The sequence below is a fragment of the Hippoglossus hippoglossus genome, chromosome 16 (genome assembly GCF_009819705.1).
Source record: "Hippoglossus hippoglossus isolate fHipHip1 chromosome 16, fHipHip1.pri, whole genome shotgun sequence".
Classification (NCBI taxonomy): Eukaryota; Metazoa; Chordata; class Actinopteri; order Pleuronectiformes; family Pleuronectidae; genus Hippoglossus; species Hippoglossus hippoglossus.
Genome location: NC_047166.1, coordinates 7,320,203 through 7,334,121, shown reverse-complemented (window position 1 = coordinate 7,334,121; position 13,919 = coordinate 7,320,203). Strand labels below are relative to the sequence as shown.

Below are 13,919 nucleotides of genomic sequence, written 5' to 3'. Positions count from 1 at the left end.
TGCTCAACAACACGACCGACGTGTTACAGCAGCATTTTCAGAGCTACAACATGAAAACAGTTACTGTGACCGTAGCTGGCAACCAATCGTAAACATGGGATTCATAAGTTATTTAAAAAACAGTTCTGGACTCATTAAACTTTGATGCATAGTCAGTGCATTTTAAATAATCTTCTGTTTATCTTGTCAACAAGATTCATCCAGGCCACATGTTGGGCGCCTGCAACATCCATAGACTGTAAATGAAGATGGACGACATGACAGCTCCCAAAAGTGACACCAAAGCACCTTCATCGCCCCCTGGTGGCTGGCTGCAGTATAGGTCCTAAACCACACCTCCTCCATTTTAGTGGAGTATACTTGAAACAAATTTTTCTCAAAGATGGATTCTGTCCTTTTAGGTTATCACACTGATGTAAATTTAAAAAAAAAAGTTATATGATGCTGTAAAACTGGGGTCAAACATTTGATTGACAGCTGAGACTGACTCACGATCGGTGAGTGTGACGTGTGAGTGTGTGTGTGTGTGTGTGTAAAACTTAAGGACCTCCACAATGCAGCTTCACCCCCGATCACTACTGCTCAGACTATTTTGGCTTCATTTCTCGACAGTGGGAGGAAGTGGAGACGTGTGAAACATCTTACAATCGAAGATCACACCTCTGAACGTTATCAAAATAAATATATAATATTGACTCCAACCACTGTATTCTCAGCGACGCCACGTTGCTTTGACAGTACAAAAAGATGAAATTTTATATTTATGCATAGAAATTCCCAAAAGTAGCTGACCTGTATTTTTCTAAATAAATGGTTGATAACTTCGACACATAATGTGATAGTCGGCACATGTTGAAACATCAAAAGAAAAAGTAACCCCAGACCTTAAAGCCGCCACCAGAACAACATCGGCCATCGGTTGTTTAAGACTCGACTTGTTCCTGAGTCTTATCCTCTCGTTCTTCTGTGTGAACACAAAAATAGAAAAAGGATTTCTTCTTTTCCGAGGAAGCCCTGAGGTCAAAGCTAATTGTGCGTCTCAGCCCGTGTTGTGGAGTGTTGAGAGTTCAAAGGTCATTTGTCCGAGTCTGCTGACAGTCCATGTTTGCGCTCCAGCACATCAAGCGTAGAAGAAAGGGCGCTGAAAAACACAATTAGACATGTCCTGTTTAATGTAGCGAGGCTCCCTCAGATTAAGTGAGGGAGGATGTTAAGGGGAAGCTGAGTCACGATGTAGAGAACAAACACAAAACATTACACTGACTCCGTGTGACACTTCATCACTCATTTGTGTTGTAAACTGCAGCCACGTTTTAATAATCATCCCCGGAGAACTTTCAGTGGTCAGAGAATTTAAATCTTCGGTCTCTGCTCAGACTCAATGTTTTGTTTGCAAGTTTCCAGGAGATGCATGGGAGGCTCGTCCTCATTGTGATGATTTATAAAGAGTTTCTTCTCAGTCTCCATTCAGGAGAATAAGCTTCCACCTCGAGACCGACGATAATCATGCAAAGCAACCAGAGAGAATTTAACAGCAAGTGAACCGACGATGAAAATGTTTGTTGGCCATTTTTGCTTTGACATAAATAAAATCACACTTTCAATACACACTGGAATTTTCTTCCCAAGGGGTTTGGAACATTTTTGTGATGGAAAAAAATTCACCCTGTAAATAAAATTGCATCATCAGCAAATAGTAACGCAGCCGCTGTGAGAGTGGAAATGGAGAACTCCCTCTACTGATGAGCCATCACATGTGCATCATCGGTCTCGTGCACGTTTAAACTCAGCGATCGCTCTGCTGTTTTTCAAAACTGAAATCTGAACCTTCACATCACATCCTCAGGTGCAATTTAGCTGCAGTGAAATGTAACATGACCGTTTCGTTTTCACGTTAAATCCATTTACTTTGCATTAAGCGTCAACTGTTTCACATTGCAGAGGTCAAACATGTATTATAGGAAGTGTGTATTGTTTGAGAAATAGAAAATAAGTGGTTTTCCTTTGCTAAACTTTTAGTTATTGTTTAAATAATCTTGTGGGTATTGATATTATTCTGAGATTGGACTACTAAAGTCTTGTGCCACTGCAGGTTGTGAAAACTATACATGTAGCGTGGCAGCATGAACTTACCAGCCAGGCCTGATGATGTGATATTTCCCGAGCACCGACAAGTCGACCACCGTTGATCCCAGGCGGCTCTGGTCTGTGATTGGTCCACCGTCCACCACCACCGCTAGTTTGGGCCAAAGCTCCTGGAACTCCTTCAGAAGAAAGTCATGGCAGCAGTGCAGAAAAAGACAGAATAAAACTGAAGAGAGACATTCTTCCAACCCGAAGTTTGATGCTGGGAAACATTGAAACTTGTTATGAACGTAAAAGCATCTCCCTTCTTACTTACTAATGTTTCCTTCCTGCATCGTTTCCACTTACTTGTACTTCCAGAGTGCTGCTGTGTGCGCTGATGTTGGCACTGGTGAGCGCCAGTGGTTCCCCACACATCTGGCAGAGACGCCTCATGAAGGAATGGTCTGGGATACGCACGCCAACAAGCTGAGGGATAATTGATATTTATTAATTCATAATTTGGTGACATATTTCCCCAATGATCCACTTATGGGAGTGAACCTACTGAGGTGAAGGGGTTGAGATCCGTGTTGAGTATTTCAGATCTTTCAAACACCAGAGTGACGGGACCGGGCAGCAGGTCACCTAACAGCTCCTCCTTCACGTTCACCTTACAGAACCTGGTAACACACCAAAACAGGATCAAGCTGAGCTGTGGATTCAACTCTGCTGATGCTGTAAGTCATGAGCTGAAATAACATCCACTGATATTTGGAATAGCAAAGACAGATATCAGTGTTGACTCTTCACCATCCACCAAACAACACAATGGACCCAGAGCAGCGTCTTCCTCTCACTTACGTGTAGATATCCTGAATTTCTCCCACACAGATGGCCAGCGGCTTGTGTCCGTTCCTCCCCTTGACGTCGTACATCTTTCGGACAGCTTCCGAGTTTTGAGCCAGACACGCCAGGCCATAGATGGTGTCTGTGGGCACGGCGACAACGTGACCCTCCTTCAGGGCCTTCGCCGTGCACCTCAGGATGTCAGCACCATCTGCAGTGCAAAGGTAACAAGGGTTAACAAGGCGACACCCACAGTGGAGAGAAGTATGATGACAGAGTGGAACTAGAGAACACAGCACTGCAGCTGTAAACCTCCCCCAGCCAGGGCAGTGTCTGTAAACAGGATTTCATTTCCAGATTCATATGAGATCACCGTGACCTTCAGCCGCTGGAATCTAATCAGTGCATACTTGAGTCCGAGTGAATGTTTGTACCAAACGTGAAGAGATAGAATGGGATGGACGGACAGACCCATAAACAAAATGCCTCCGTCCACTGGCTTGAATAAAGAGGCAGTTACTGATGTTTTCACAATCACAGAAACAGGCTGTTTGTTTATGTATTAAACATTTAAGTGTTTGTTGGTCTGTAATGACACATATATGAGCCCCTTATCTGGCCATGACAAACGGATTGGAAAAGTATAATCAACCCTTAGGTACAATCCCTAAATCTGGTTTACTAATCCACTTTATTCTTAAAACAGAAATACACTAATTAAAGATCAATGACGAAATCAACTGGCCTGTGGATTTGATCTGGTTTTTGCACTTTTCTCACCTGTAAATTGTTTTCATTTTGTGTCTGAGCTCTTTTGCTGTGTGATGCTTTTAAATAGTTTCTTATTGTTTGTCTTCCATTGTTCATTTTTAACTTGTAAAGCACCTTATAATGAATCTAATACAAATCACGTTGATTGTTGTTATTATTATGATGTGACCTTTACTGTCATAATAGACTCTGACGTTATACGAGTGGATGACACCTTTAAATGAAGTGGGCAGGTCCACATCACAACAGGAAAAGCAGGAATCTGATGTAACACACTGTAATGGTGACTCCAGCTGATGGGATCTGTCACAGACCTGATGTACACAGACAGTCACGTGTTCTCCACGGTTCTCCATGGTTCTCCAGCTGTCACTCACCTGCCTGATCCTGGTGAACCGTGGGCCCGCTGGGGGTCGGCGACAGGAGCCGCAGCACTTTGGTCCTCAGCTCTTTACACATGTCCGCTCCGAGGCGACGAGCTGCGGCTGAACGAGGAGCAGCTCCGGGTCCGATCAGTTCAACAGCGACGCTACACACACACTTCATGAAACACACACTTCATAACATACACACTTCATAACACACACACACCTACAGGGAGGATGAGTCGCTTCACACACCGGCAGCGTGTTAACCGAGCAAATGACGGAGACTTCCGGGTTACGCCCCCAAACAATGACGACACGTTTCTTAAAGGGCCAGCAGCATTGGATTTCATTGAACCAGAGATCTCTGTATTTAATAAAGGTGTGGGACTTAAGTAGTGGGTGGTTGTCTTAAATATATTCTCCTTAACGACTCTGTGTTGTTCTTGAAAGATGTATTATCTCTAAAAGCATGTTCTGGCATTTGTTCACAACCTCCTGCAGACATTTTGTGCACATTGACATAAATGTAGTGACCCGCCCTCATTCATTAGACAGACTGACTTCACCTGTGAGCGCCTGCTTAAACACACACAGTGAGGAAACGTGTTTACAGAACCAACATGTCTGTTGTCATGGCTTCTGACACAGGTAACAAATAATACATGCATCAGTTTACTTGTGACATTTGTCAACATTTCTGGAAGTGTCTGTGTGAAACATTTACAGACTCTGCGGGAGATAAACCCACTGTGAGGACTGAAGATGACGTTTCAACTGTCAAACAGGTCAGTTTTACTCTGAAGCTTTAATCTTTGGATCTATGACCAAAGTAACTGGTGACTTCTCCTTCTCAGCAGCTGGAGGAGGTTAACAACAGACTGGGGACCTTGTCTGAGGGGATACACATGTGTGAGAGGGTCTTGAACGACCTGAAGGATCTCAGTGATGTTCTAGTGGTGAGAGCTTCTGTTTTTCACCCTGAAGCCGTTTTCAGACTTTCCACACATCAACAAGGCAGTTAGATGTGTTCACAACCGAACGGGAATCTCCGGAGCATTCAGGTGTCAGGGCGTAACGTATAAACTCTGCTGTAGTGAGCACGTTTTGGATCTCCAGCTGTTTACTCGCATCAGCTCTTTCCTACATTATCTGGAGTTTTTACCGGGGGGCTGACAGGAGAAACTCCAGAGAATGTCCTGAGGGTCACACTTGTCAGGAGATTATCTGGACTTCAGTTCATGTCTGAAAACAGCTTTACTGTCACATCATGCAGATTTTTAAAATTAACCAGTTATTTCCCACAGAGGAAGTCTCTCCAGGATGTGACCTTACCATCGCAGAAGTGACCAGAAGAGGAAAAGCATGCTTCTAATGTAATTATAATAAACTGAAAAAGTACAGTGACAAGGATAAGGTTTTATTAGTATTATATTGCTCTCAATTCAGAAAGTTATCATATTACTTTATACGAAACAAGCATAAGCAAACATTTTCACATTATACATTCTTTTAAAAAAATACAAATCCTTCACGATTCTTCACTCTTTGGGTGTCAAGACATTCCTTTGGAAGCATATCGTTTCCTCTCCCTCCGTTTTGTAAATATTGCCCATTTGTAAAGTTGGATCAGTTTCCAAAAAAAGAAAAACAACAAACACACTGGCTTTACATTTGTGAACAAACTATCTGCTTCCAAACAAATGTCATCATCAGCGATTTGCTGACGTCAACCTCATCTACAGCTGCAAGTTTGACATTTCTCTGAGGATGAGCCAACAAATGATCCAAATGTCAACGTTCAAACGTGTGAAAGGCTGACATGATTACATAAAATGGAGTGAGCCTGAAAGAAACATGTACCCATAAAGTGTGAAAGTAAAACAAGGAAAAGCTGCTTACATTTGACCAAAAAAAAACCAAAACAATTCTTAAAACAGAATCATTCATTCACGAGGAGCTCCATCAAACAAATCCAGTTTGGTTTTTAAACCAGATACATCAGAGGAAAAAAAACGGCACAAGAAGGTTTTAACTGTGGTGCGACTTGAACTACACACTACAAAGTCCATATTCATACCACTCCAAATCTGAAATGCAGTATAATGGAGTAGCATGCGTCAATATGTTAACAATGGAAAGACAACTTTTGCCACTGACTTCTGCATATCAGGTTTTAGCCGAATACGCCGTGGTGGGAGGAATATATTAACTTTTTTGTCATAGGAGTCGGTGTTTAAACTTGCGAATGCCACTTAAAATTGCATAGTTGTGTTCACTGACAGTATGCATGGATAAGGATGTGTTGATGGTATGAGCTGAACTCTTGGCAGTAATGTCATTAAGTGCCTTGACGGGGAGAATGGTGAGTAAACTATAACATTTTAAGATCTAACAGAGCAAACTTCAGATTTAGACGCTCCTGATATCAAATACTGCATATTTGGAATGGTTCAGAGCACATAATCTTTTAAAAACACATTTAACAGGTGAATCAGGGGAAAGCTCCGCTCCTGCAAATTACAGAGAAGCAACAAAAAAAAAAAAGCCAGATATAAATAACATCTCAGTTTTGATCCTACAACCTGGAACTAAAACATAGAATCACATCACCTGCACCTGTTGTGTGTGTGTGTATATAATCTTTTTTTAAATGCTGCATATCCACAACATTACAACTAGAACACGATACGAATCACAAGTTTTCTGTCTCAGGGATTTTGCCTCTGTTGGATGCGAGTCCCCTGAGACCTGGTGAAGATGAGCGTGTCGTATCAATGTCAGACTGTCAAGGCAAAGAGAACAGTTAATGTTGTAAGGCCAAGTAGCTCTACACTCAGTATACAGGGCACAATGCCTTTGCTCTATCATCATTGCATTATGTCCCATGTGAAGCAATACTGTTAAATTATACTCTAAGCAGGGGGCTGTGTTACATATAGTCTTGTTACAGTGGGGACTGTACAGAAACCCAGCTGCTTGTAAAACTACAGCAAACAATATTCTGCGTGAATGGAAATGAGGGGGGGGGGGGGGAATTTGGGGGGTGCAACGTTAGAGGGAATACATTAGTAATTCAAAAGTCTATACAAAAATACAAATTCTAGAATAATCTACAAGTTTCTCAAAGATCTTTACACTAAAATGTACCATATATACACTGTCGCCAGGACACCATCTTTTCAAATGCTACTTTACAGCAGTTGTGTACAAAAAAAGTCTGTAGTGGTGCTGCACCTCAGCTAACGAGAGCTGTCGGATTACTCACTTTACAATTCAGTGTGCAATAAACAGGGAAGAGTGCAGCAAAAAACGTTGGGCCACTGCAAGTGTGTGGGGGGGGCGGGGGGCATCGGGTGAAGAGAAACGCACGTCTGAGTGACAAATCAAGGGAACTAGGATCAGTTATGACTTGATGCATCCCTGAGAGGGCCACAGCCCTTTAAAACATGGGATGTCGACAGTAGTTTGTTACTGTTTTCATTGTGGACAACTTCTGCAAACAAGCAGATCCTAGAGGATTAATTTGCTTCACTCTCATCGACCGTCGGTGCCTCTTTCCTCCAAAACTTGCTTTTAGCGAAACCCATTACGTTCATAAAAAGGAAAAAACAATTCAGTAACAAACATTTTCAACTTAAAAACACAACAAATGATTGAAATAAATTAATAGATTTTTCTGCTATCTTGAAAACAATAGTATCACAAGTATAATGAAAGAATCAAGCATTTAAATAAATTAACATGTACAAATTTAAATTAATTTTAAGTTATAGGCAACTTATTGATGTGCTGATTTCACTTAAAGAGACTGATCACAGGTTCTTACCTCAGTTAGTGAACATCTGTCAGAACAAGTAGGAAAGAATCAACACATTTTTCTGGACTACACTGGTCGGCCTAGAAAACCAAAATACTGAGGAAATCACTTCATCTTGTTTGGCGGCCATATGCGGGGCCGCGTGGACGACCCCTTCAGATTCCTGCTGGGAGCAATGCTTGATAAAAATTATAGCAATTTCTTCTAACATACAGTGCATTCTGGTCAGTTGCATACCAGCTTTAAGCGTTTGTTAGGGACCGGTAGTACAGTACAAGGATATACAGACACGTTTGTTTTCCTGCTCAGGCGTGAGACCTTGGAGCCAGAAAACTGGAACTCTTCAGTTATCAGTGCTTGGACAACACTCAGGGTTATTATATACAGTTTGATTAGGTCTTTTAAACAAAGGATCTACTGCTTTTTCCCTGCATTAATTAGCATTAACGTTGCTAAATCTCAATAAGCAAACTAATCCTGTTTCTAAAAACGCAACTACTGCAATGTCTCACCAGAGAAGGTCATCAGAGTTTGTGTATATAATGTTGCACAATGCCACACAGAACAGAATGCACTGCAGGTACAGGGGCTCCAAGCACACGCTATACCAGGAGAAAGACAAGGCGTCACCGAGGTGTGGGTGGAATCGATGACGGTGGATGAGTGGGTGCAACAGACAAACACGTAGTGCCGGACTCAGAAGGCAGCTCTTTTAAGGATTGCCGTCGGTGGCCATGTTGAATTCATCCGTGACCAGCAGCAGAGCCTCAATGTTGGCAGTTGTCCCAGGGCTCTGCAGGGAGAGGAAGTCCGAGACGTCCATGGTGCTTAGACCGTCGGCCGAGGGAGGGTTGGACGTGGAGAAAGTCTGAGCTGAGGACGACGAAGGAGAAGAAGGGGCGGCCTCCAGGCTCACCTCACCTGCCGTGGAGGAAGACTTGGGGAGAGAGGACGACGGAGATGGAAGGCGGGGAGGCTCTGGGGGCTGTGGTAGAGGGGGAGGAGGGGGCTCTGGTGCTTGCTGCGGTGCTGGGGCTGAAACGATGGAGGAGGCACTCTTTGAACTCTTCTCTTTAGCAGCGTCCCTGCAGGCACATTGGCACTGGCAGGATTCCTCCTGTTTGATGATGATGACGGGCAGGCTGAGGCCGATCTGTTGGATTGAGTTACCTGAAACAGATGAAGAGAAACATTCACAGAGGAACCAAGTGGGCATGTTGATGACAATTCATTTACCTTCCAAATCTACTGCAAAGAAAATATTTAGATTAATAAAAAGTTTAAGTCAAAATCAGGAGGTGATAACTGCTTAGTTGGAGAAATCAGTTGTTGGCCGACTTAAAGCCACATGTACTCTGACAGTTGGTCATTACTTGTTCCAAGCAGCATCTTCAACAGTTAACTTTTTCAGAACAACTTTAATCAGATACACTTCTCATGCGTAACTCTTTATGAAGAAGATATTAAGGATAATATCAAAACCAAAACAATAAGTTTAATAATTGATAATTGATCAGTAGAAAATAAATTGGCTGTTTGACAACATTGAAAGACAACTCTTGGCGTGTGGGAAATTCAGATTCCTCCTGATCATTTATGACTTTATAAAAACTAAATCATTAATAGAAAATATTCACTAATCAATAACTAAAACAAATCATTAACCTAAATGCTCAAACAAATGTACGTTTTAGCTTGTATGAAAGTTATGCATAAAAGTAAGTATCTTAATAGTTCACTACACTTACCAGCATTTCCTCCAACTGGTATGGCTGTAGTGAAGAAAACCTTTTCCACTTTTGGACCTCCTTTTTGTGACTGTGAACAAACATATGGGGAAACATTAAAGATTCATGAAGTTGTTTCCTGCTGTATCAAAGGGATGTGGCTGATATATTATGCTAAATTCATTATTTGCTTAATTACTGACTGTAGTTTGGTAATCATCATAAACAAATTTAGATCAGAAGACAGATTTCAAAATATTTCTAATATTCACTCCAATGCAAATAAGAGTGTGTTTCTTAACTGGACAACACATCATCAAATGAAGACTAGGACAGACCAAGTCACCACATGTATACAGTGTGGGAGCATTACTCACAGATTCTGGGTTCTGCTGGCTACTGGCAGCACTGCTCAGGATCCACTGGAGGTTCTGGTCAGACATGACCAAGCTGGGCTGCAGCAGGTTCTGCGTGGGTGCTATGGTGATGGTGGCTGGGGTGGGAACGAGACTAGGGACAGAGTTGGGGACAGGGTTGTTGGCCAAAGGCACAGGTTGAGCCACAGCTGCCAGAGCGTCTGTTGTGGTGGCTGCAACAACAGACGCAGCAGCAGTGCCCGGTATAGTGGTGGTGGTCAGTGCAGGAGCCGCTGCAGGAGGAGCAGGGTTGGGCGATGGTAGGGGAGTGGTCTGGGTTACGCTGTCCGTCTGCAGGAATGTGGGTGGCAGTGCCATGAAGTGCTGCGAGGGGGCCGGGCTTGGTGCTGGGCCAGAAGCCTGAGCGGGCACGTCTGAGACCTGCTGAGGCCCGGTTAGTTGCATGAAAGGTTTGGCGGAGCCGACAGCAGCGGTGACAGATGCAGAGGTGGAGGCGTGAGAGAAAGAGCTCTTGCTGAGCTGGGAAAAAGCCTCCATGTCACAAGCTGCGTGGGAACAGGACGATGAGGAGGTAGGAGTGATAGTGAAAGAGATGAGAGTCGAGCCATCGTTCGCTCCCGTTTGGGCAGAGGATTCGCCAAAGCTTTCTGAGGAAGGAAACAAAAACTCCATCAGAACAAGCACCTTTGAGGTCATTTTAACCGACAGGTTTTTAAAATGTTCTTACCATTGTGATGGGCATCGTCTTGGCTGACACTATTTTCAGGACTCTGGAACATGAGCTCAAAGATTTTCACAGGCGTCACATTGTTAAGGTCCAAATTTTGAGCCTGTAAAAATATTAAAATTATTAAAAGATTTAATTAATACATTAAAATACTTTACAGAGTATTATAACAGCCAGAAACTTGTATTTCAAATTACACAAATGACAACTGAGTTAAGATGTCAAAAAACATTCTTAAAATTGACATCTGTGAACATCTCTATCTTGACAGTTGCTGTACATCTTCAATCCCGAAGCAAAGGCCACACTTACATTATGGATGTTCTCTCGTAGATCTGAGTCTGTAGAGATGAGGCTCAAGTCACTGAGGCACAGCGAGTGATTTGCATCCTGTAATTAAAGAGATGAAAAGTTCCTAATTAAAGTTGCCACTGCTGCACTCAAGTGCTGAGTCATGCAAACAAGACAGAGGAGTGAAACTGCAACACTTACTGTAAGGCACTATAAAAGACTAGATTAAAAAATCACCAGTTTAGCAAACAAGGTAAACTAGTTGATTAATGATGACAAATGAAAAAACAATAATGATAATAAATGAATCCAGTGTAGTGCGAAGCCCTCTAACGTTTGACTGACATGCTCCATGTCATGTGACTGAGAGCTAAATATTATACAAGAATGATAGTGTCATGTTGCTCTTGAGAGCAACATGACAAGAGAACAAGAACAATTCGGCGAAATCAAGAGACGAAAGTGTGCGACGATGACAAGTTGCGGTGCAGTGACTCACTTCAGAGAGAGTGACGCTGAAGGTCTGTCCTTTGTCGTGGCCCCGGATGTGACTCTTCAGGCTGTACTGGCTGCTAAAAGTCTTCTCACAGCCGTCACTGGGACAGTTGAATGGCTTCTCCCCTACAGAGACAGCGGGGAGGAATACACAATGAGAAGGAAACGTAAACGCTGATCTTAACTGTCAGGCAGAAAAAATGAGCCAGGGGTAAAACGTGAGACATCCACTTTCTCTGCATCAGTCAAACAATGCCCATTGACTAGTTTATGACTTGTTTCTTTGTAATTTTATTGATTTACAGCAGCTACATGACTGAGCACAGGATCTAATGTTTCACTTTTGTTTTGACATGAGGTTCTATTTTATGTGTAGAATTTAAAACAAAGGTCAATTCTCCCTCATTTGAACATAACCAAGGAAACATGTATTAGACACCACCCAAACAGATATGAGTAGCTGGTTATCTGCTCCGTAGAACAAGCGCTTGAGCAAAGAACTTGACCTCAGCTGTAACAAACTGGAATCTTTCTTTTGGGGAAGTCATTTGTCCAAGTACACATGAACACACCCTTTTATGTTTAAACAGACTGCGGAAATGAAGATCTAGTGAATGGAATACCAAAAATCAATTTGCTTAGGCTACTCAACTCTAACTCTGTGTTGGTGACAATGCAAAACAAGCATAGCTTAAAAATGAACATGTCCCTGTTCAATCTACTGAAGACAAACCAAGATTACATAACAAACCCTAAACTGTACCTGTGTGAGTCCGTACATGAGTTCTTAGGTGATGACTTGCAGCAAAAGCTTTGCCACAGCCGTCATGGTCACACCTGAGGACAAACATGGTAAAAACACACATTTAGACCTAATGCAAATAGCCAGTGATGATTTTAAAGACAGAGGATACACGTTTTAATCGAAGATGGGAAAAATTGGCTCATCTCAAGATTATCTTGAAGTTTTAGTATGTAAAACAACTGTATTCATGTGGACAAACAACTTACATTAGGGCTGGGCAATATGGAAAAGTATCTTATCAGCATATTGTTGTGGTGTCTTTTTCAGTAACGCTGTCGCTTGAGTTTTCATGAACCTTTCCTGTCATAATTTTCTCTTTTATCTCGCTCCCACTCCTGACGCACTTGTGTGCACGGCTGCAGTTTCCCAAACATTAGCATGTGTGCTGCTGCCGGCTGCTACTCCTACGCTCTGTGTGCGTCTACCTAACCTAACGTGGCTGTAACTCTATTCCAGCCACATGATTGGTTTGGTGCGGGGCGATTCTCATCATCATTGGCTGTTTGTGTTGTCTTTCAAAACATGGATGGAATGAGTTCTATCGATGTTGTATCGACCATGTCTTACATTCCCATCGAGGAAATGTTATCATGCGATAATTATCTTTATGGTTTTATCGCCCAGCCCTACTTACAACTATAAACAACTGAGCTGCCTGTGAACATCTACTACATTATAAAAATCACTGCTTCTTCATCTTCTACTCGGAGTGGGTTAATCCTGTTGTGATAATGGAAATACTCACCGGAATGGCTTCTCCCCCGTGTGCGTGCGAATGTGCTTCCTCAGGTCGCTGAGTGTGGTAAAGTACTTTGTGCATCCCTCCGATTCACAGTTGAAAGTCTTGCCTGTGTGAAGTCTCTGGTGTGCTTTTAGTCTGCGGAGACAATCAAGGTTGTTTCATTTAACCACGATGCGAAAACACAGTGGATTTAAGCGGCATGTGTTGATTGCTGCTGTACTTAATTTAATATGTCTACAAAGCATTAAAAAAAGAGATAGTTGAGTGCACATTAAGATGACAACAGAAGCAATTCAGACAGGGGAGACGCCTGGGCAAAGAACACACTCTAGGTGGGGGTTGTATAAGAGGATCTGTGGGCATGGAGGAGGCAAGGGGAAAGTAATGTTATTGAAAAGACAATCCACCCATGTGTGCCACTGCTTTTCTGCCCTAAGTAACAGCCTTTGACAAGGACTTGATGCCAGTGGCACGGCTCTGCCAAGCCCCAGACATGTTGTCATGACAACGAAGCCAATACGGACCACAGGGCACTGACGTGAACTCGGAGCAAAATCTAAAAAGGTGAAGATCCTCCATACGGAGAACAGATCTGGCACCGAGCAAAAGAGAGACACAGCAAAATTATCGTTTTTGTTTTTACGATGGCGACAGCTTTGAGGGAGCTATCAGGGTCATTGTGGTCATTGGTTGCTGCTGCCATACTCCATCAAGAAATCCACTGTGTCACATCTTGCCTTTTCTCTGTTTCTTGAGCCTAGTGTAGTCAAGAACATGTTTTATACTCATTATCTGCTGCACCAATCTCACATCATTCAGCCAGTAGATTTAACTTATTTTTAAATAAGATATAGAATGTCTTAGATGACCAAACAAATCCCTTTGC

At 42.6% G+C, this 13,919-nt stretch overlaps 2 protein-coding genes and 1 long non-coding RNA gene across 3 annotated transcripts in view; 1 reads left to right on the top strand and 2 right to left on the bottom strand.

Annotated features, from left to right (window-relative positions):
* Positions 1-95: 95 nt before the first annotated feature.
* On the bottom strand, positions 96-4,354 carry yrdc (yrdC N(6)-threonylcarbamoyltransferase domain containing). The gene is made up of 6 exons (XM_034610818.1): positions 4,062-4,354; positions 2,929-3,124; positions 2,633-2,747; positions 2,434-2,553; positions 2,134-2,264; positions 96-1,141 (listed from the first exon to the last, which is right to left on the bottom strand). The coding sequence occupies exons 1-6, from the start codon at positions 4,228-4,230 to the stop codon at positions 1,075-1,077; spliced, it is 798 nt and encodes a 265-aa protein (XP_034466709.1). The 5' UTR covers positions 4,231-4,354; the 3' UTR covers positions 96-1,074.
* Positions 4,355-5,455: 1,101 nt separating this feature from the next.
* Positions 5,456-13,919, bottom strand: part of mtf1 (metal-regulatory transcription factor 1) — a 15,182-nt gene continuing 6,718 nt past the window's right edge. The window contains exons 4-11 of the mRNA XM_034610817.1: positions 13,037-13,168; positions 12,250-12,323; positions 11,491-11,612; positions 11,013-11,090; positions 10,701-10,803; positions 9,974-10,620; positions 9,618-9,687; positions 5,456-9,039 (exon numbers count right to left, since the gene is read on the bottom strand). Of these exons, the coding sequence (XP_034466708.1) occupies positions 8,582-9,039; positions 9,618-9,687; positions 9,974-10,620; positions 10,701-10,803; positions 11,013-11,090; positions 11,491-11,612; positions 12,250-12,323; positions 13,037-13,168 (1,684 nt within the window). The 3' untranslated portion in view covers positions 5,456-8,581. The remainder of the gene's footprint in view (positions 9,040-9,617; positions 9,688-9,973; positions 10,621-10,700; positions 10,804-11,012; positions 11,091-11,490; positions 11,613-12,249; positions 12,324-13,036; positions 13,169-13,919) is intronic.
* Positions 7,264-13,919, top strand: part of LOC117776676 — a 26,781-nt gene continuing 20,125 nt past the window's right edge. The window contains exon 1 of the long non-coding RNA XR_004616478.1: positions 7,264-7,382. This is a non-coding gene — a long non-coding RNA (uncharacterized LOC117776676). The remainder of the gene's footprint in view (positions 7,383-13,919) is intronic.

Coding starts and splice junctions, on each gene's coding strand:
- yrdc (XM_034610818.1), bottom strand. CDS start 4,230: ATGAAGTGTGTGTGTAGCGTCGCTGTTGAACTGATCGGACCCGGAGCT. Junction 2,265..2,433: donor GCAGCACTCTGGAAGTACAA/GTAAGTGGAAAC, acceptor TTTCTTCTGAAG/GAGTTCCAGGAGCTTTGGCC. Junction 1,142..2,133: donor CACATCATCAGGCCTGGCTG/GTAAGTTCATGC, acceptor TGTGTTTTTCAG/CGCCCTTTCTTCTACGCTTG.